Raw genomic sequence first — 23,499 nt, 5'->3', positions numbered from 1 at the left:
CACCTACTACCTAAAGTGGCCAGACAAATAATGTATGTTGGTGTACAAGTATGACCCAAAGTACACATTAAGGAATTTCTTCGTGTCTCCAAAAAAATGTGTTCTCTCCTATTTTTTCCGTAATGAGAACCTTTTAGGACTACCTTTAATTTCCCCATTTATGATATAAGCAGAGACAAAGACTTTTCTCCAGTATGAGGAACAACAATGCAAGACAGTGATAAATGGCAACTCACATTTTGTCTCATTCTTGGAAAACTATACTAAGGGTGATGGAGACGATGGTAAAGTAGAAAGTACAAGTTCTGGCTAGAGACAACAGTTGTAACTCAGCTTCTATTAATCATTGCCATTAAGATAATACAGGTTGTAATTCCAAGGTCCTCAGGATTTTAATTTTTTAAAATCTCTTTAATGTTGGCCTTTAAATCTTGGATCAGCTTAAAAAATACCATGTATACCAAATAAAACACCCATGGGCTGAACTTGGACTGTGGGCAGCTAGTGCGTACTCTGCTTTAACGGTCAACATTTTCACACTTTAACTTCTTTTCATCATCTCATATTCTTTCAGTTCCACTCTTTCAGCTTCAAAGTAGGACACCTGTAACTCCCAAGGGAAATCATATCTCTAAAGTAAATTTCTGTAGCAACAAGGTTTTTCTAAACAAATCTATTTAATACAAAACAAGACGTAGCACTGTGGAAACTACCAATTTTCTCAGGTTGGGAACAAGCAGTGCCTTTTAGGTCATCCAACTCAAGAGAAGTACAGAACCATTCTTCTACGTTATTTAGGCCTTGAGAGAAAATGAACAAAAACAGCTTGAAGACTCTTGAAAACCATCTTCTTTCTCCTTTCCAATAGTTTACTGTTATTATTAAATGTGTTTAAGTTAAATTAAGGGCAGGGACCTTTATCCACTGTTTACCAATTCACACTCATTGCCTAATACTTCCTGACACCTGGTAGGTACTTAATAAGTATATGATATATCAGTGAAGGAGAAAATAACTGCAGAGCTTAGGTATAGAGATGAATTTCCAATGCATTAATTACAAAGGCAGAAACTTCACAAAGAACGTGACTAATAGGCTTAAATACATTTTTAAAAATTGATACATAAATAACAGCAAAAACTATTTAAAAGTAACAGGTCAATAATGGCTTATTAACTACAACATATAAGAAGTATCTGTATGAATCAATGACAGGTAAGTAAGAAAATGAACAGGCAATTTACCACAGAAGAAATGTAAGCAGTCAAACATGAAACAAAAATTCAATTTGCCAGTCATAAAACAATTCAAATTAAAACAAAAATGGCTTCCACATTTCACTCTCTCATTGGCAGGGATATTAATAAGTTATAGCAGTGGTTCTCAAAGTATGGTCCAGGAACCTCAGGTGTTTCCCCAAACCCCTTCAGGAAGTCCATAACATCAAAATTACATTCATAATATTAATACATTATTTGCCTTTTTCACTCTCATTCTTTTATGAGTGTACAATGGAGTTATCCAGAGGCAAATGTGGTATCGTAACATATTGAACACAAAAGCAGATATGAGAATTATGCTGCCTTCTCTTAAGCCAGATAAAGAGATTTGCAAAAATATGAAACGTCATTCTTATCAGTTATTTTATAGTTAATTTTCACATATATTTATTAAATATATGTAATACTTCAATATTCTAATTATTAAATGATATTTAACTATATTTTAACAGTTAAAATGACATTTTAAAATGAATTCATAAATACTTAAACTTCTCAGTTTTAATTTCTAATACAGTAAATCTTGACAGCTATAACCCACGTAAGTCTTCCAATTATTGGAAGTCTTTGAAGTCTTCCAATTATTGAGTATGAAGGGTCTTGACACCACAAAAAAAAAGTGTTTTTTTTTTTAATTTAAATTTTATTTCATTGGGGAATATTGGGGAACAGTGTGTTTCTCCAGGGCCCATCAGCTCCAAGTCGTTGTCCTTCAATCTAGTTGTGGAGGGCGCAGCTCAGCTCCAAGTCCAGTCACTGCTTTCAGTCTTAGTTGCAGGGGACACAGCCCACCATCCCATGTGGGAATTGAACCGGCCTCCTTGTTGGTGAGAGCTCGCACTCTAACCAACTGAGCCATCTGGCTGCCCCCACACCAAAAAGTTTTAAGAACCACTGAGTTATAGTATCCAGTAGGCTGAAGTATGGGTATTTTTGAATGAAACATTTCCATTCCTTGATTTCACTATTAGCGACTAATCATGATTTATGCAGTAATATAGACTCAAGAATGGCCAATGTTATTATAGTAGGAAAATACTGGAAACAACCTAAATAACAGACAATATGGAACTGATTATAAAGAATATCTTACCTTGGCACAAGAGAATACTCTGCTGCCATGAAAAAAAATTTACTTGCCTAATTTTTTTAAAAGTTGATTATGTAAATGAAAAAAGTGGATTGTAAAACGTGTACATTGTCCTTCTGTTCATAGTTTTGAAATTATATTTTAAAACTGGTACATAAATACTCACAGCAGCAGTGTTCATGATATCCCCCAAGTGAAAACAACAAATGTCCATCAATTAATGAACGAACAAAATGTGGTACATCCATATAATGAATACTGTTCCGCCATAAAAAGGAATGAAGTACTGATAAATACAGTAACATGCATGAACCTTGAAAACATTATGCTAAGTGAAAGTAGCCAGACACAAACTGTCTGATTCCACATATTGTATGATTTCATTTAAATGAAATCTCCAGAATAGGTAAATCTACAGAGACAGAAAGTATATTAGTGGTTGCCTGGGGTAGAGGGAGAGGTTGTGGGGAAAATAGGCAGTGACTGTTAATGGTTTCGTGGTTTCTTTTAGGGGTAATGAAAATGTTCTAAAATTGTGGTGATGGTTCCACAACTCTGAATGTATGTGAATTGTACCAGTTGAAGATATGTCAGTTATATCACTAACACTGAACATACTTCTGGAAGATGTTTTCTCATTTTTGCTTCCCTATAGCCTACGTAAGTTTCTTTTTAAAAAACACACTAAAATGTCTACAATCTACCAAATCTTATACTCAGGATATTTTTATCATGTAACCAAATGTTCTACATTACATGTTTTAAACTGAGGCATTTATTTATAATATTAAACTATTTCTTCATATATTTAATACATATACCATTTAGCCACATAATTCCTAATACCAAGGCCATGGTCAAATACTGGAATAGCTAAGAACTTAATTTAATGAATTTCTTTTCTAGACCAAGAAAATTCCTGAAAAGTGAAAATTAAAAGTACACTAAATAAATCTGGATTGCTTTGAATGGTAGTCACATACTCAGGATAGCTAAGTTTTTTAGAAAGGCTGAACCATTTATTATCATGCTACTAAAAGTTAAAGATATTACCTCATTTCCATTCTCCAGCGTTCTTCTTCTTCTCGTCTTCGCCAATACTCCTCTTTCTGCATTTGTTTCCTCATTTTCTCCTCTTGAATTTTTCTTGCGCGAATACTGGGCTTTACTTCCACTTGCAAGTCTGGATTGACTTTTTTCTGTTTACATAGACAAGATATTTAAAAAACTAGTGTCCCTACCAACAATCTACATTTTTAAAATCATAAAATCCCAAATTTTCTTTTATCATAGGCTTTTAGTTGCAAATTTCATTATCATGTAAGAGTGCAGTCAGTATATAAGTTGAACCAGAGGAAAGATTCAGAATACACTAATACTCTTTTTTCCTCCCACCTCAAAAAATTCTTAATTGTCCAAATTTCAAACTGCATACTTAGTGCGTAAAAAGTACATATTAAGACTGGACAACAGAAAAGATCTTTAGGGGACCAATGGATATTTAATTTTCCTTCATTTTTTGGTAAATAGATGACTCAAAATGTCTGTGTGTGGGGGTTAAAAGTTTCTTTTCATAGAAAAGTATTGCCTTTAACAGACTAGTTTTTATGACCTGTGTTTACAATAGAAAACATGAATCTGGTGCATTAATCAAGACTAATCAAAAACTTGACACACAATGTAACTAAGTGTTTTCAATGAAGAAATCCTCATCTCAAAATTCATTTTCGTGGGAATTCTACCAAGATAAAGTAGGGTGAATGGAGACCTGACACTTCTTTACGTGATTATACTTGATCCAAGCATTGTTACAGCACTGAAAATGATGGAATATGGTTATATTCTTATCTAAGTATAACAAACTAATCAGTAGAAACCAAACATCTGAATCTAAATGAGGCAGGATATGCTAATTTTACAGTGGGAGTTCATGGACTGGATGAGTTATGTTTAGATGTTTTGTTTTGCATCTAGAATGTTCCAAACTGTTTTAAAAAGAAGATAGTTGAAGTTTTTAACTCACTTTATATTGAAGTCTGTGTCTTCGTCCTTTTAAGTGCATCTCCTTAGCATTGGGATCATTAAAGCTGCACTCGCATAATTTACAATGGAATCGAATTACTTTTCCTTCATCATTTCGTACCTTGGTGTGGGGGGGGGGGTAAGGAGAAAAATCAAAGAATCATAATAGGAATGTTCCAGTTGAAGATTTCATTCCTATACCCTCCCAGATTCTCTGATAAAGAAATGTTCTGAAAAATCACAATTTGAAGTGAGAAAAAGAGGCAAAGTATACACTTTTTTAAAAGGCTAATCTATAGAAACAAACTAAATGTTAGAAGTTTTAACTCTTGCATGCAAGGTGTATTACCATGTATTTGCTTTTGCAATTAACTTTAATATTTTTATCTATATGTAAACATTTAAATGCAATTGGATACCTTAAATTCTCTAATAGACAGTTACAGAATACCAGGTAGTGTTGCTGGAGATAAAGAGGACTAAAAGCATTATTTTGGTACAAAAATTTCTACAAAGTTCAAAATTTTATACATGTAACTTTATGGAAAACCAATGTCAATTTTTTCTGACTGTACAATGTCAGTTAGGAAGACAAGTAGACTAGAATGTTATTAAGTCTATGATGGACACCAAGTTCAAATTGTCTGTGTAAGCTTTAAGGACTGATTCTAAACACAAGTATCTGAAGTCTATGATTAGCTAATTAACCAATGTCATTGGAGACTAAGGTGTTCTGGCTGAATACATTTTTTTTAGATAACCAAATCTTACTCTTTTAAGAACTACAGTTTTAAATTAAAATTGTATGTGAACACTTATAAACTACATAACCCAATTTTCCATTTCATAAACAAAGAACTCAGCATAACCTGATGCAGAAAAGGATGAAGGACACATATTTACCAAGTATCTACTATATGCTAGGTACTGTGCTAGGTACTTTATTTCATCTACTCTTCACAACTTTGTTAGGGAATATCCAAATTTTACAGATGTGGACACCGAAGTTCAGAGAACTTGTATGTTCTACAATAAGGGTAAAAAGTAGTGCTGTATCATTGTTAGTCTTTCTAACAGCAAATATTTATATCAAGACTCTGGTGCTCCCCCACTCCTCCATTTACTGAGTTCACGTTACACATAAAACAGGAATAGTTTTCTAATCAGCTTGAAAGACATAAACAGGATCTTTTAAATGAGAAACCTTCATTTTACACATGAAACTGATTGTTCAAAAAGAGAAATATTGGCTCTCTTTGTCAAAATGTTTGCTGCTCACAATTTTTTTACGTTTCACGTTCAGGATAGTTGAAAGATACATTACAAGAATGACTATCATAGAAATGGAAAGTTACTGTACACCACAGTGATAGTGTTAGCAGGGAAAGAGGTAAGTTAACAAAAAAAGGCAAGCTTAGGCAAGCTTAAAGGGCAGCTTTTAAAAAGCCCTTAAAACGATCTCTTAGATATTCCTTCATAAGTAAACTAAATCTAAAATATAACTGAACACAATTTCATTTTACATGTAAAGCATTGCTTACAGCAAACTGACACATTTCTTCCTTCTATCTAACTTTAAAGCGAAGGTATTATTAAATCAATACCTCTTCCACATAATCGTGGCCCACTGGCTGCACGTCACTCTGCAAAGCAGCAAGAGATGCAGGTGTAACCGGTTCTGACACTGTGTCTGGCTTTACTTCTGGAATCTGTACAGACGTGACAGGAGTGCTTTTAACACATTCAGTTCCTTTTAAGTCTTCTGTTTTATTTCCTGTTGATTGAAGTTTATTACCACCTAGAAAAGCATAAAAGAATAACAGTAATTTTAACTTTCTTTTTGTATAAATATATAACCTAATGCAACAAAAACGGCAGATAAAGTTCATATGTTTTCTACCAACAGTCAAACTCCTGCTTAACATACAGTAGATCAGAAATGTGAAGAACCACAGAGAGCACTTGGCTATTTTATCCTATTAATATCGTGTCTGAATTTTTCCCTCTCTACCACCCAACAATCCTCCCTGTCTCCACATGGCTCTCATAAGATCAAGTACCTAAAAGTGAACAGCAAGTACCTGAAAAGATAGGGTCTAAGTCTAAATCATGCTTGTATCCCTAGTTCTTTGCCAAGGAACTGGACAGTGTTACTACATTCTGAGTGTAGCTGATTGAGAGGCGCCAACAATTAAGGAGAAACACAAGTAATTATAATACAATGTGATAAGTGCCGTAATAAGTATGAGTAGAGTATTGTGGGAATGTAAAGGAAAGGAGCCACTACCATTTAACCTGATCCAATTAGGAAAGGCTCTACCAAGGGTGTGACACTTGAGCTGAGCTTTGAAAGAAGAGTAACAACTATGAACTGGCCAGGCAGAAAGAAGAGAATGATGTCTAGACAGAAAGAATGGCAAGTACAAAACAGCACAACAAAATGGGAGTTAAGAGTACAGTAAAATTCCAGGAAGCCTCAGTAATTCAGAATGAATTACTACTTAGGTAAGCGATGACATGAAGCAACGATCGGGCAGCCAAAGGCCTTGCGTGATATAATTAAGGAACATAAAGAGTTTCTTCCTATATGCAAGCGGAAGGTCACTGAAAAAATTTTAATGAGACTAAGACAACTTGATACATATTTTTACAAAAATGACTTTGATAAGTGTTGGGAAGACTGGATGCAACAAGAGAAAGCTCTGAAGAAGAGACTTTGAAGGCCTAAAAACAAGGCAGTAGCTATGAAGAAATTTTTTTGGGGGGGGTAGAAATATTGCGATAGAAATGACTAGGTACACAAGTGTACCAGGGAATACCAAACTATGGTTCTAGAACTCAGATGGGGATTTTGAGTTTGCCCACAAGATTTTAAAGTCACTGCACACACTGGAATGGAAGAGACCACTCATGAATACTGGCTGAATAAAGACGAGAACAGAATCAAAACCTTAGGAACACTACCATTTTATGAACATGAAGGCAGGAGAACCAATAGAGATACCTGAGAAAGGGGTGGGTGGACAGATAATAGAGAGATAGAGACGTATCGTAAGCTTTAAGGTATAAGAGTCAACCGAGTCAAATGTTAGAGGTGTCAATAGAATGAAACTGAAAACTGGCCACTGGATTTGGCAATTAGGTCTTTTATGACTCCTGAAAGCAGTTTCAGAAAAGGGTATAGTAGAAATACTGTAACAAACTGAGAACTGGATAGGAAGTATAGAAGTAGAGAAAATAAGCGTTAGGCTAGCAGCTTGAGAAGATAATCACAATGGGGAAATGTCTTTTTAAATTTAAGACTACAAACAGAAAAAGGTATACCTGCATGGCTGAAGGGAAGACAAAGAAACCATTAGAGGACGAAAAATTCAAGAACAAAATACAGGTATGTGATTCAACGAGGTCCCAGAGAAGAAGGGAAAAGATGGAACAAGAGCATAAGCTGAAGAGTTAGTCCTGGACCAGAAGAGAAACGTCACTTTGATGAAGTAGGAGGAATACAGAGAAGCTTCAGTACTTGCCAACAAAGTTTATTTTGGGTGTAGATGTCTTCTTGGCAGCCATGTTTGTAGGCACTGCTGACACTTTAGTGTTGGATGTACTATTAAGAGACGAGTTTCCTGTAGTTGTAAGACCTTTCACTGAAGAAGTTGCAATTGATGAAGTATTCACAGTACAATTGCTTGCTGCAATGCTTGAAGGAGAGGCAGTTGGTTTTGAAGCAGACACAGCTGTTGAAGAAGTAGCTTGGCTAACAACGTTTGGTTCCGTTGAAGGAATGGGTTTACCAAGTTTTGTGTGTAATTTAACCACCTACAAAATAAAAGCACATTTATTTGTCAGGAAATTCAGTGTAGATTTTTAATTCTGTCTAAGAGACATTATAAAACAAAAATCTGAATTATTTTCCTTTGTTGTATTTTTTGTCATATAGATTTCATACACAAAACTCATTACTTTCAAAATAATTTCTGTGAAGCAGATATGGATACATATTGCATCTACTACCGGGTGAGGAAATTAAGGCAGAAACATGAAATGTCTTGGCCACATGCATAGCAACCTAGACTTAAGCATGACAAAAGGAAGAAACTAATCATACAACAAATTTCCAATTGGTGGAATAAATGATCTAGTTCAATTCAAAGAAAGGTCATCAGTCGTTCCCTCTTTAAGCAATGACTATTTGAAGTCACCTTTATGTATATTAGCATATAAACAAGGCTTACAGTGCACTCAAAGTTTTAAGTTTTGGAGTCAGTGTTACTCAACACTCCCCACCCCAATTGAAAAAGTAAAAGAAAACAGAATAAGACATAGGGTGCGTGGGGAAAAACACCTACTTTCTGATGCTTAGCACCACGAATGTGGGCAGCATACGCATCTGCTCCTGTACAAGACACATCGCAGAGCTCACAACGTAGCTGATTTTGAGTCCCACGGGTAGAGTTGTTGCTGCTGCTGGTATTTTGTGAGGCTTTCAGTGCAGCTTCTTTTTTTTTATGTTTCTGTCCTTCTAAATGTTCTTTGTAAGTCTGTTTCAAACAAAAAATATAAATGTTGTTTTACTAATTTTCTATCTACATCATTTGAAAAGTATTCAACTCTCAAATCTCTAATGCTCATTTAAAAATGAGCACTAAACAATTTTATAACCAACTGAACAAAAAAGCGTGTGGATTCCCTACATACGTGATACATGTGTGGTTCTTTATACCTTGTTTACCAATACATTTGTCTAACACTTTGATTTACAAAGCACTTTCACACATAGCCATAATATCAACATAAGGTAACCTCTTTCAATTTCAAGAATTTGCATTTTTTACTGCTTATGTATAATGTTGGATAGAGAACAGACAGCGATCTCACTCCGTGAAATTACTTAACTATACGAACAAGATGAGGAGGGAAAATGTATCTGCATCATCATGGGAAGGAATAAAGTTACTCTATGGTAACAAGACTCTTCACAAACAGGTGTTTATTTAGAAAACTAACCTCTCTCTGTCCTCCCTCTCTCTCTCTCTCTCTAAGGAGGGCACAGCTCACAGTGGCCCATGCAGGGATCAAACATGCAACCTTTGGTGTTATTAGCACCATCCTCTAACCAACTGAACTAATGGGCCACCGCAAAACTGACTTTTCTGACTTGGAATTCACATTCACATAGAATTTTTGCTACCTAACAAATGCCTATTTAAAATACCACAGCCAAAATTGTATATAACTTCAAGGAAAATTCTTATTATTTTATTTTAATACTAGCCAACAAAATACTGAGATAATATATTAAAAATTGTTTCGAATGCAGAAAATTGAAGAAGGAAGATTTATTAAAATGAGAAGTTAATATGGACTGTTGGGTAGTTTGTTTTTTCTTGAGTGGGGCTAAATAGTCTCATTCATGTTTTATTTTTTAAATTGTTTTTAAGACAGACATATAACTAGGCTAAAATTGTATATTCATCATAGAATTTCAGAGCTGGGTGGAACTTTAGAGATTACCCAAAATAATGATTTTCTAATTTTTAAACAAGAGAATCCTTTCTATAAATATTATGCACAAGTAAAGAAAATTGTTCTATTTTTGAAATAAAAGAGGGAGACCTAAGATCCAGCCTTTTTATTTTTCTCTCATTACCAGTGGCAGCCTGAAGCGGCTCCATGAAGCAGTTTAAGTCTGAATTATTTAGGACAAGTCCCTATTATAGAAGTAAGGAAACAAAAGCCCAAAGAAGTTCAGGTCTCTGACTTATCCAAGGACACAGTTGATGGCAGAGCCAAGATTGGAACCATGGCCCCGGCCCCTTAAATCTGAACCAAAGTACTCTGCCACCTATGTCCACACCTACACTCTATCACACAATCTCACTGTGTTTCTCTAAGGCTCATTAACCCCTTAAAGCACTGCCTCTGACTTGCAGAAGTACCCTGGCCTGTTTTTGTGTAACCATCTAGACACCCTCAAATAACTGGTAAGCCTTACAAACACTCATTCTAAATGCTGTTGTTAACCTATCTCCTGAGACCAATGTTCTATCCTTCGATATAAGTACGACATGGTTAATACATCTCTTAGGCTTACATTTGTCACTCATAGCCTCATCCCCTCCAAATAGCTATAATAGAGTAGGATACACTCCTCAAATACTAAGACCAACATGTTTTTTCCTTTTCATGTTTAATCCCATCATTATAAATATTCCCCACCTGCCGCCTCTCCTCCAACCATGTAATCACAACAAAACCATTTCCTATCACACCAAATTATGGAGACAAAAGGTTTTATATAACTAGCCGCATATATTAAAATATTCCCTAATTTGATATAATTCAGGTAATGCTGATAACTGAAAACACCCCTAAAATTCAGTATTAAAAAGTAGACAGAACTTATCTAGTAAATTAAAAAAATGTACACAGATGGATGGGGCAATGATAGGAGACCGATATAACTAGAAGAAACTACTAGAGAATCAAAATCTGGTCTTTTCAAATAATATGCCCTTTATCTGCCAGACTGCTTCTCAAATTTTTATATAAAAACTAGACAATCTTAAAGAAAACTATTAAAGTTGGGATGGGAGTGAACTCATCAGATTTTATAAACAGATTCATGCCTCAATCACATATTTTAAGGTGTAGCAACCACAAAAAGCAAAACAAACAAAAAAGAATAAAGGTTCTACATGCTTCATTAGTTGATATTTTTTAAGAGACACTTTTCTACACCTTCCTTGTTCCTCATATTCCTAGTCCCTCATGAAGGAGATTATATAGAAATAAGTAATATTCTATAAAGCACATATTAATACAAAAGTCAGTCTCATTAGAAATGTTATCCTGAAAATTATAGATTAAAAGGCCTTATTTTAAGGATTTTTAAATTCCAGAAAAACAGTTTTCTTCAACTATTTATACGCTCCAAAAAATAATACATTTGACAAAGTCATCCCATCTTTAACCCAAGTATATAAACTGAATTATCTCTATGGTCATCCTTTTTTGGCTGTAAAATTCTATTCATATACTCGAAATGGACCTTGAATAAGAGCTAAAGAAATCAATTAACCAAGTGTCTTAAGTTGAAGAATTTTGTGGAAAGGCTCTACAAAGCAAATTGAAGGTATTAAAAAATACATAAAAATTCAATCCTTCCTCCAAATCCCAAATAATGTAAATATAAAACGTTTAAGCTAAATTAAAGTATTAATTAAAAAGCAAAGTATCCTTCCTGAAAAAGGTTCAATTTATTCATTTTTCATTTATATTCAATCATTTTTACCGTTTTGCAATAGTTCTTATGTCTCAATACAAATACTTTTAAAACTAGCCATTTAGCAAAATATGTATGCGTCAGCTAAAAGCTAACAGAAAGGAAAATGTTAACCTTCTTTGTAGGCACAAGAGAATACCAACCATATTTAACTACCAAAAATAACCACTGAAGACTCATGGTAAAACATACAACATAAATACCTGTGGTCCAGCACAGCTGATCTTACAAACATCACAATAGTGAATCTGGGGTGGTTTGGGAGGCTGTTTTGGTTTCAGTTGTTTATTTTGGAATGGTGCTTTTTTAGTAAAGGTGGTCCCTGTCCAGGCAGCTGTTGCAGCAGCAGCAGCAGCCGCCGCCGCCGCCTGCTTCTGTTGCTGCTGCTGCTGTTGGTAATAGGAGGATGCAGCTGAATACACTGCTGCTTCATAACCTGAATAAGATGTACCTTACAAAGAAAATCAAACAAAGATTACGTTACATAACTATAAAAGGCCAGGTTAAATGTTATGAATTTAAATTCAATAAATTCTACTCATGAAAGTAGGTTTACATGTGCATCTTTACAAATATTGTATATCTCAGAAAACCTAAAAAACATCTTCCTTTTATATAAGTCAAGCAACAAGTATTTACTCAACACATGCCAAGTGTTATGCAGGTATAAAAAAGTGTACGATTTGATCCTTGTCTTCAAGAAGTTTATAGTTCGGTTGGAGGGATGTGATAGAGTATTATGTGGCTACAGAAACTGTTAATATTTCCCCAAACAGAATTCCTCTGAATGTAATTTGGGAGGTGTTGGATTTGAGGAAGGGTCTGAACTAGGATATTAGGTGGGAAAAAAAATAAACTCATGAAAGTTAAGATTTCACATGCCTGGTGGCCAGGAAGATAAAAGATATGAAAGAAGAGGAAAACACACAAAGATGACACCAACATTTTGAATTCCAGCAACTGACTCATGGGTTGTGCATCTGAAAAAAGTAAGGAGCTGATAGAAGCTGGTTTAGAGTGGCCCGGTGAATAAAGCTTAGTAGAAGTCTGTGATATGGAATTGAGGTTCAGATGAATTTACAGGAAAACAGATAAAAGATTTTGGAATTAAGAACCAAATACATTGGGTTTCATCTTCCAAAAGGTGAAAAAACACTTTATTTTCTAATTACATGTATGGATTCCATCCATTTCTATTGTTTATAGTCTCTAATGAACAAGCACATTAAGCTAGTAGTTGCTGACATAATTTGTACTTTTTTTTATGTTCAGTGATTTATAGATTTAGAAATCTGTAGTTTAAAATTTGACAAAATTGCTGATTTTATTTCTAAATCTACCTGAAAACTGGGAAATGTACCCATTCTAAACTAAGATCTCTGGAAATTTCATGGACTCCGTATTTTTCGTATTCCAATAAGTTTCTATTTTTCCCTCAAGTGGAAATGAGTGGGCAGAGTCATGTAAGGTTCAAAAGAGATTCCTAATTACCAGGATAGCACAGAAAGAACTGCTTAAGAAAAGCTGAACGTTTTCATCTGACAAATGCAGGCCGCTATACTGAAAAGTAAACACTAATGACCCACTGACTCCAATATACCTGCACAGAGAAAAGAAAACCGGAATTGGAAAGGTGAGAGTTAAGATGCATAGGAAATCACAATCACAGGAATCTGAAACTGGACATTTTCAGAAGAGAGAGTAGTTGGGCAACTTCCAAGAAAAGCATTCCTATACTTTTACGGCAGGTTATTAAATTTTGTAAATTCTTATAGATACGAAAACAGAAGGTGTGATTAAAAAAACATCTAAAAATAAAAGTAGGAAGTAGGTAAACATACCAATAATAAACAGATAAAAGGCCATCAGAAAACAATTGATATAATTGGTCAAAAGAAAAATTCTATAGATCATTAAACTGTTTAATGTGTTGATTCTACCAATGTCCCCTATTACTAAAGAATGTGATAAAAGAGCCTAATTAAGCTCACAGCCAAATGCTTTCAGATTTATAGGCAGAAACATGTCCAGTTTAAATTTCGCTCTTTAAAACACCATAAAATTGTCCAATTAAAAATAATAAAGCTACATTTACATCATTACAGTTAGGACCACGAGTTTTATATGAAATCTTTAAAATATAGACATTTCCCAAATGACTAGTTGTTCCATATAGAATCTATAAAAATGCCACTTAAATATAAGTTCATGAGTTATATATCAAGAAAACAAAGTAAAATAAGATCAACAGCATTCTATAATGGATGACCAGGAATTTTAGTTTTTTTTTTTCTTTTTTGAGAATCCACAATACAGGAGGCAGTGTTCCAGACACAGGAAGACTCAGAACATATCTTTAAGGCAAGTATCACTACTTTGCAGATGAGAAAACTGAGGCTGGGAGATTGTGAGGTCCCTTAAACACTGAGTTATTTAAAGTGCAAAAATCACCAGGTTAAGCTTAATTTTTATAAATAAGCTCCTCCATTTGCACACATGTAGTCTAATAAAACTAGCAAGCTTAATTATAGCTTACTACTTATAGTTTTTAAAATGTCTAAGCATGCACTGAAAGGTGAGCTAACAATTCTGGAACTCTGTTAAAGAACATCTTTAAATCTCCTATGTCTACTAGCAACAAAATGTACATTTCTTGTAAAAGTACTGTGGCAAAACAAATACAGGGCTGTGTCTCTAATTTAAGTAAAAGCCCAATTTTTGAACGCTAAAATAATTTCACTTCAAAAGTACTTTTATTAAAAATGTTTGTCAATTATTATATTAGTAAGGCACATAATTAAAAGTCAAAATATAATTTTTAAATTTACATTATCAGAAACAAAAACATATCATTTCATTAGTAAATCCATCATGCTACAAGTTACCATTTAGTATGTACCAATATTCTAGAACTCATTTTAACGAGATAAAAAGAATAGCTAACCTAAGTTGTAGTTGATATAAAATTGCAGATATAGAACACAGACGCCCTAAAAATGATCTCTCTGGATGGCAATTTCACACTGTCTCTCTGGATAGCAATTTCACACGTGTATCACGTATTCTTTAACTAATGCTAGGCTTTACTGTAACCCTTTAATGTAACAATTCCAAAAATAGGAATTTGTCCTAGGAAAACAATTGGCAAACATACAAATCTTTACATACAAGAATTATTTTACCCAGTATTCTTTCTAGTTTTTCCCTAATATGAAACTAAATGTTTCAAAACAGGAACTTTAAAATATGTTACCTCTAGACAACAACATATTATGCAGCCATTAAAAACCATGTATTTCTAAGCATAGATCTAGGTTTCTAAATACCACTGCCATATAAGAAACCATGGCTCCTTCGTAAAACGACTAATTGTTAGTTGAGGACACTTAGCCAAGTGTATCTGAAATAGCTTACTGTGCCAGAAAGGAGAGAAATGCTTGAAGACTAATGATGCCAAGACGAAAAGACTCAGGAGCTGGTTTGAAAAGAATCTCATTGGTCAAATTTGGGATAACGTGTGCCTCAAAAAGACAAAAAGGAAGTAATGGATTATACTGCATTGAATAAAAAAGAATGAGCCCATAGTAACACTATGGGGTGGGGAGGGTGGGGACTTTTTTAGAGAAGAATGCCTAAGAATCAACATAAAGGATTCTGCAACCACCACTGTAAAACTTGATTCAATTAAGTGATTTTCAAAGGATCTAACACCATAAAGTGAAAGGTAGCTGGGTACAGGCCCACAAATTACTTGGTTAGTTACAAAAAGAAAAAGGTACCTTTACAAGGGAGAAATCTGGTAGTTACCACTTTAACTGTGATTATACTTGATATCATCGATAACAAATAAACTGACATTTATTATGTCCTCCTGGTATGCTAAAATGGAAAAGTTTTCTTAGACAATTTAACTAATAAGCTGCCAGAATCTAAGCATAATGAAATCAGGTAAATCCAGATTGTGGGACATTCTACAACTGGCTTGAACTCTTGAAAAATGTCAAGGCCACAAAACAGAAGACAAAAACGGGATTATTCTACATTAAAAGAAACTGACATAATACATGACACCCAAACACAATCCATAATCCTTGACTGGATCTTTAATATAAAACAAAGCACAAACACAGAAAGCCTAGCCATAAAAGTTATCTGTGGAAAAGTGAAGAAATTTATTAGATAATATCCATCTTCAATTCCTTTTAAAGATATCTGCATTGTGGCTATGTAAAAGAATGCCCTTATTCTTAGAAATACATGCTGAAAAATTCTGGGCAAAAAGCATGTCATCTGCAACTTTTAAATATAGCTGACCCATTAGAAAATATGTTTTAAGAGGAGATATAAAGTAAATGTGACAAAATGTCAATAACTTGTGAATGTAGGTAATGGTATATGGGCATTTGCACTATTTTTTCAACTTTTCTGCAGAATTAAAATTTTCTAAACTAAAAAGTTGGAGAAAAATATTACTCAAAGGAATGATATATCTTATGTTTAGTGACACGAAAGGACATTCACAATAAGTAGTTTATACAAGGTGTGATCAAACAATATGGTGAATGTCTAAATTTTTAAAAAACTTATTACAGTAAAAGACAAATTTCCATTAATCCCCCCTCAAAATAGTCCCCCTTGCTTCAGACACATTTATTCTTATGTTCTTACCACTTTCTGAAGCAGTTCTGGAAGTCCTCTTCCGTGAGTGTCTTTAGTTGCGCTGTTGTGGCTGCCTAGATGTCCTGAACCATTCTGACTTTAGGGAAAAGCCCGAAGTTGTACGGTGCCAGATCATGTGAATAAGGTGGATGAGGACACACTGCAATGTTTTTACTTGACAGAAATTGCCGTACCAGAAGCGATGTGTGACACGGAACGTTGTCATTATGGAGGATGATTTATGGCACACTTTAAAAAAACACCTCTCAACCGTAGCTCACACCCAACTGACTGCACTTAAGTTGAAACTTGTCACACACTATCACTAAGGTTCGGCTCACTGCTTCCCGTATTGAAGATCCCTGCTTTTCCACTGGATGGCACTCGGCAGCAGCGTTCACCAGATTTTCTGATCACAACAGAAAGGCTCTGTGTCACACATGGCTTCTGGTATGGCAACTTCTGTCAAATAGAAACATTACAGTGTGCCCTCATCCATCTTATTCACCGGATCTGGCACCGTGCAACTTCTGGCTTTTCTCCAAAGTCAAAATGTTCATGAAAGGTAAACATTTTGTATAGATTCAGGACATCAAGGCAGCCACAACAGCACAACTAAAGACATTCATGAAAGAGGACTTCCAGAACTGCTTCAGAAAGTGGCAAGAACGATGGGATTACGTGTGCTCGAAAAGAGGGAGAGTATTTTGAGGGGGATTAATGGCAATGTGTGTTTTACTGTAATACATTTTTTAATTTAAACATTCATTAATTTTTGGTCACACATTGTAGTATGTATAAGACAAATTCACTTTTATAAAGAAACCATGATATCCCCCTAGAAGAACAGTATACAAAGACATGCACTAAAACGTTAATGGCAGTTAGTGTCTAGGGGTAGGTGTCCAATGATTTTTTTCTCCAGTTTCTAGTTTTAAAATAATGACGTATTATTCATGTAATAAAGCAGTATATAAGGAAAGGATACTATTGTACTCATTATTTTGAAGCTAATGTGAACACTAAGAAAATGTGTCCACTCAGATTTCATTGAGATAATTCCATTACAGTTATTAACTGGTTAATCAGATCAAAAGAAGCAGAAAAGTTATATCCGGGCAATGCTGAATGACAGAATAACAACACCTCCAACTCATTTCCACGTGGTTGTCAGTTAACTTACAAATCTGCTCCCATTTTTCCCTTTTTCATAAGATCTCTTGGCATCGTTTCTGCCCACAAGATAAAGACATACACAGCAGACAGCAAGGCTTTTTTCACACTGACATTTCCATCCTCATCTCCTGATACTTATCTCCTCTGTCCTGTATTCCAGCCACAATGAACTCTTGTTCCCAAATACTCCGTGCCTGCCTAATTCACCATTGTATCCCTAACACCCAGCACAACATTTGGCATAGGACAAGAGATAAAAACAAAAATCGAGAAATTAAAAAATACTTTTTTAATTCAGTAGCTAGGCTTCTAACACTCAAGCTACAGGTAAGAATTGAAATTGCTCATGTCACCTTAAATCCTCCAAGGAACAAGATAAGGTATTAAGGAATACATAAAATGCAAAACAACAACAAACCATAGAGTACAAGACCAAGTGTCTACAAAAAAGTAAAGTGTGATTTCAATCACTGGAATACTGCAGGTACCTCAGTTGGAAATTAGCAAAAGCACTGGACACAGTAAGAATGTTTTAGTGATTATACTTGTCCAGGAAAAATGTATGATTATTTAAGGAAAATAAAACTACTCTGTATTTCCGAGATGTGTTATATAACCATTCTCTTATGGATGTTTACAAACATGCTACCCAATATTTTTCAGATTACATGTTCCTGATAATAAATATGAAGAAACAGCCCCTCAGGGGCTGAAATAAAACAATATAATTTGTCAGTGGTATTCCCTTGTTAACCTTGAGTTTTCAAATTCACTTGAAAAAGTCAGAAATAAAACAGAATACTAGTAGAATACTTTCATTTTATCTTATTGCAATGCTAGGTCCAAGACTGATGACTAGCTTTCAAATGTCCAATAGAGCATTTCACGTTCTACTAAAATTTTCTGGCTTAAAGAGAAAACAACAAAAAACCCCATGCAACTTATGATCCATTTGTCACATGATGCACATGTATTAAGGCCTATCAATTAATTCAATTCTTTCAGTGGGAGTAAAATCAAGGTAGTTTCTAGCAAGTCTCTAATTTCTTTATTCATTTAAACACCGTGTATCAGTCTTACCAGAATAGGTAACTGCCGTGGTACTGTAAGTAGCACTCTGGGTATAGGATGGCACCACAGTAGCTGCAGCTGCTACTGGCTGTACGGTGGAAGATACAGGATAAATGGAGAAAGTAGTAGTAGCTGGACTCGGTGTGGCTGGTTTTATGGCTGTCACTTGTCGAGTTTGCTGGGCTTGTGTATACTGAGTTGCACCTTGGCTATAACCTGCCTTGGGAGCTAAATGGGGAAAGAGACATCAGAAAATTAGAAGGATGAACCATTTATAGCACTCACATTATCATGGTGGTCTGGAACCAAATCCAAGGCAGATCACAATATCTCCAAGGCATGCCTATAGTTACTGTACCCAATATCCTGGAAAATTACAAACATAGGTATAAACATTAACTGTAAATCTGATGCCAGCAATTTCTTCTTGGCAAAAGGGGTAAAATTCTTAGTACTAATTGAGCAAAATATAACATTTAAATAAATTAATTTATTATCCCATCCCAGATGCTTTCCACTTATTTCCAAAATGGTACTTTGTAAAACTTACATCTAACTGAAATACCAGTACTACTTAAAACAGGTATTAAAAAAGGAAATTTTCAGAAAATGTGTGTGTGTGTCTGTGTGTATTTAGGCTAGTCAGTCTACTTCAGAGTTATGCTTCATATTGGGAGCAGCAGAGAGAAACTCAAAGTATATATTCCAATTCACCATAAAAATTTCAATGTTTCATTATATGGAACTTATTCATATATTAGTCATCACATTTTATTGATTTATCCACAGTGAACCTCAATATAATTCCAACTCACAAGGTGCTACTGACTTAATTCTTCAAATATCAATAGCCTGAGTAGAGCTGTTCTTAAATGGCTACAGCTAACGTCTTTCTGTTGCCTCTGACCATATTCAAAACGAATGTATACTTTAAGAATCTTATGAGCCTTTTCATCAATCACTGAATTAATAATCACTTATTAATGATCATTAGAGCATACAAATGTAATTCCTAAGAAAGCCCCAAATATCAGGGGGCCGAACTCATCTTATGCTCAATTAAGTAAAGGTAGCTTAAAAAATTGCACTTAAGAGTTTATAAAACTTTATGAAATTTTACCCACACAATACACAGATGAGGACAAAATTTTAAAAGAAGAAATAATGTCCAAGACCTAAGTGACTTACAAAATTACATAGGCAATGAACTCAGACTAAATCAAGCTGACTCTTACATAATTCAATCTAAGCACAATCTAACCTTGATAATTAACCAGTAAGTTCACTATAGATTGCTCAAAAATCATTAGAGATGAGACTAAAAGAAAAGTCAGTCATTATAACTCAAAATACTTTTAAACCACTTATAAGGAACACATCTTAGAACTAGAAGTACTCTAGTGTGATCTGGGTCAACTATCTCATTTACAAATAAGAGAACAGAGATAAAAAGAGGTAAAAATCACTGGCCCATATTAGTGGTAAAGTCAGTACTAGAAGTCAATCCTACTCTTTCCTACCCTAAGGTTCTACTCACTCTCTCAATGGTCCTTCAAAAATAATTAAAATAAAGGAGTTGCCTACTTTTCAAAACCCAGAGAGCTTTGTTTTAAAAGTCCTCAATTAAATCTTTATAAAAAAATTCATCTTTTAAAGATTACAAATAAGTACAACTGTTTGTAAACAAAACACTTGCTACCTTTGAACCAACTGTAATATTGGTGACTGGTTGCAGAACCAATTGTCATTACAAATCAGAGGAAGATGATTTAAAAATATGGGCCCACAAAGGGTCTCCATTGCCATAAAGGCAGCCAGCCCTATGTTCTGGGTATTTTGGGAAAAGACACTTAAGGTGGCCTGAAGCTATCACCACAACTTCTTTTGTACAACTTATTTCAGCAGGAAGAGAACTGTAAACTAAAGACCAGAAATGAAATACATTTCTACAAGAGTAGGGTATGATTATGAATTGCTTCCATGGCCTTCTCTTTGGGACACAAAGGCATTCTAGGAGAGAGGGAAGGACATGGCTAGAACCTGCCTCTCAAGGTAATACAACAAACTCAGTAAGTTTAGACAGACCCAAAAGCATACCTTCATTAAAAACACCCTGAATAATATATTCAATAGTTTACAACGAAACCATGCATATGAATAAGACCCACCTGTCTGATAGTAGGTTTCAGCAACAGAAGGCTGAGGCTGGGCAGCAGCAGCTACAGCAGCAGCAGTTGCTGTTGGTTGCTGATAGTACTGCTTACTGTCATAAGCTACAGCAGGAGCTGTGGATCTTACATACGAGTACGAGTCCTAACAAAAGGGAATGAAAGAAAATCTCACTATAAATAACAAGGCAAAGAAACCCCGCACACACACACCTTTACTATATAAAAGTATAATAAAACAAGAAATTAAATATATACCTAGACCCAGACATAAGACTCAAAATCAATACAAAGGGGATTTATATTTTGGACTTCAGTAAATAAAGTCAAAACCATTTCAAGCAGAACGTTTAACTTTTATAATGAGAAAAATTACCAAAACATTTTAAAATAGTGCTTTTTAAAAAAATTAATTTTATTTAAAAAATCAGTGAGTTTTTCTTTAAAGATAGATCCCATATTAAAGACCTGTATATTCTAAGCTTTGTGATTGTTCCAGCTTTCTTTTCATCCTTCTTTATTTACTAATACCATTAACATAATGATGAGAAGGAGCTTCCAGATGGAGGAAAAGGGAACAGAGGTTCGGGGAGAAGGAATACATATAGAAATCTCCAATGCAGCGAAGATCAAGGTGAGTTGGGTCAATTCTGGCACTGCATAAGTGAGGAGGGGTGGGGAAATAGGCAGGTGGAAAGCCTGAAGTAGATAGGGCTCAGAAAATGATGGACTTCATGCACCCTGTTAAAAACAATGGACTTTATTATGTCTATAGACATAATAAAAACAATCACACATCAAAAGGAAATCAGAGTTTAGTAACTTACATATTAATAGCAAGTACTAATATTATTGATTCATATGTCTATTTCTTACTTAACAAAATAAATTCCTATACCTCAGAAAGAATATAGAAAAACTAGCTAAAATCCAGAAGGGTCAAAGTTTAAAAAAAAACAGATCCTAAAAGCAAACAAACAAAAAACGGGTTAAAGAAATTAGGACCAAACTTAATTAAATAAGCAAGTAGTAATTCAGTATCACAATAAACAGAATACTATAAAGATAATTAGATCTTTATGTCCCCATAAGGCTGAACAAAAAGCAATAAATGAATAAAGAGCAGGATCGATTTCTGTTACATACTAAGAAAGAACACCATGAGGAAGAATGTACAGGCAACAGAATTCTCAGCCTTGACAAGTTTCAGGAAGACGCTATAATTTGTCCTATATAGTTTAGGCTCATGGCTCTCAAAATAGGAGGCACGCTGTCAAGAGGTATCTTCCCTGTATCTTAATTTTTCTCAAAAACGTGGGATAAAATTAAAATATTTGACCAGGAATCAATATGAATTTTTTCTAAATTAAATTAAAGCAAACAGATACAAAATGAAGAAGGACTATGCCCCTAAATTACTTAGGAATACACACTCACTTTTCTCTGTCATTACAGATGTATTTTGGAAGACCCAAGTTTAAAAAGCACTGGCTTGAACATTGTATGATATACTGTAGTCACTTAAGCCTGTATGTTAAGGCTATTGAAAACGAATAGTTTTCTTACCTGGTAGTTTTGTGTAGTAGCTGGGGGTGGTGGGGGTGGTGCTTCTTGTTGCCTCTGGGTGTAACCATAATCCGTTGCTGTGTGTGCAGTGGGGTAGCCTCCATAAGCAGCAGCTGTTGCAGCAGCTGCAACAGCTACTGGAGCAGGTCTGGCAACTGCAACTGTGGCAGCTGCTGGTGCATAGGCAGCAGTAACTGTGTGAGCAGCTACTGGAGCCTGATGGACAGTGTAGCTAGCAACTGTAGTTGGATGAGAGTAGGCTACACCCGAAGCTGGCTGCTGGCTATATTGTGGAGTAGAAGAATAAACATAATACAATTTAATTTTAAAATCTAAGAGTTTAATCAACTTAAGTAAAAAGCACCTTTTAGGTAATTTAATTATGGACTACAAAAGATCAAGTATTTTATTTGAACTTAATAAACCTCCTAATCAATACCGTATTTATTGTGTAATTTTCATTCCTGAATCTCAATACATGAAAGTCACACATATGTTTCAAATCATAGATTATATCACAAAGCAAGAATGACAAACTGGGATAAAAAGAAGTATTAGGAGTAAAAAGTTGATCAAATTCTGAATTAAAAAAATTTGTTGTACATAAAGTTCTTTATTATGCTCTACAGTTTTAAGAAAGTCTCTACAAAGAGACGTTAAGCAAAATATTGTATTCTAACTCCAATTACGGAAACCATTAAGGTAGAAACTATTATCCAGTTGACTTAAGAAGTATTTCTGATGCTTTAGGGCAGTGGTTCTCAACTGGGGGAGATTTTGCCCTTTACCCCGACCCAGGGGATATCTGGTCAGGTCTGGAGATAGTTTTGATCATCAAACTGCAGAGAAGGTGATGGTGATGAGTGCTACTGGCATCTCCTGGGTAAAAGCCAGTGATGCTGTTATATGTCCTACAATGCAAAGGACAGCTACCCACAACAAAGAATTATCCAAAAAACGTCAACAGTGCTGAGGTTGACAAATCCTGCTCTAGGATATAAAACCTACAATGGAATGTCTATTATTTTAGATAAATTTTCCAGATTTTAGGCAGTATTTCAATATACATTTTTCTCTTAAAAATGTAGCACATGTTGCAGACAGATGCTTTGCAATCATAACCATTTAAACCTCAAAGAGGCAAAAAACATTTTCCAAAAACATAAATCAAACGAATTTCCAGCT

General features: G+C 34.7%; 1 protein-coding gene across 5 annotated transcripts in view; it reads right to left on the bottom strand.

Moving 5' to 3' along the window:
• The window catches only part of ZFR (zinc finger RNA binding protein), a 68,613-nt gene that overhangs the window by 28,082 nt on the left and 17,032 nt on the right, over positions 1 to 23,499 (bottom strand). For all 5 annotated transcript variants that reach the window (XR_013993611.1, XR_013993612.1, XM_081053215.1 and 2 more), the window contains 9 exons: positions 22,315 to 22,597; positions 20,749 to 20,893; positions 18,590 to 18,808; positions 11,878 to 12,125; positions 8,739 to 8,930; positions 7,917 to 8,208; positions 5,997 to 6,190; positions 4,394 to 4,513; positions 3,424 to 3,569 (listed from right to left, as the gene is read on the bottom strand). Coding sequence is in view for 3 of the 5 variants with exons in the window: in XM_081053215.1 (XP_080909341.1) it covers positions 3,424 to 3,569; positions 4,394 to 4,513; positions 5,997 to 6,190; positions 7,917 to 8,208; positions 8,739 to 8,930; positions 11,878 to 12,125; positions 18,590 to 18,808; positions 20,749 to 20,893; positions 22,315 to 22,597 (1,839 nt within the window). In the remaining 2 variants the exon portion in view is untranslated. The remainder of the gene's footprint in view (positions 1 to 3,423; positions 3,570 to 4,393; positions 4,514 to 5,996; positions 6,191 to 7,916; positions 8,209 to 8,738; positions 8,931 to 11,877; positions 12,126 to 18,589; positions 18,809 to 20,748; positions 20,894 to 22,314; positions 22,598 to 23,499) is intronic.

The sequence above is a fragment of the Rhinolophus hipposideros genome (genome assembly GCF_964194185.1).
Source record: "Rhinolophus hipposideros genome assembly, chromosome: 7".
NCBI lineage: Eukaryota > Metazoa > Chordata > Mammalia > Chiroptera > Rhinolophidae > Rhinolophus > Rhinolophus hipposideros.
Note: the sequence above shows the minus strand (reverse complement) of the source record. Positions and strands in the feature narration are given on the sequence as shown.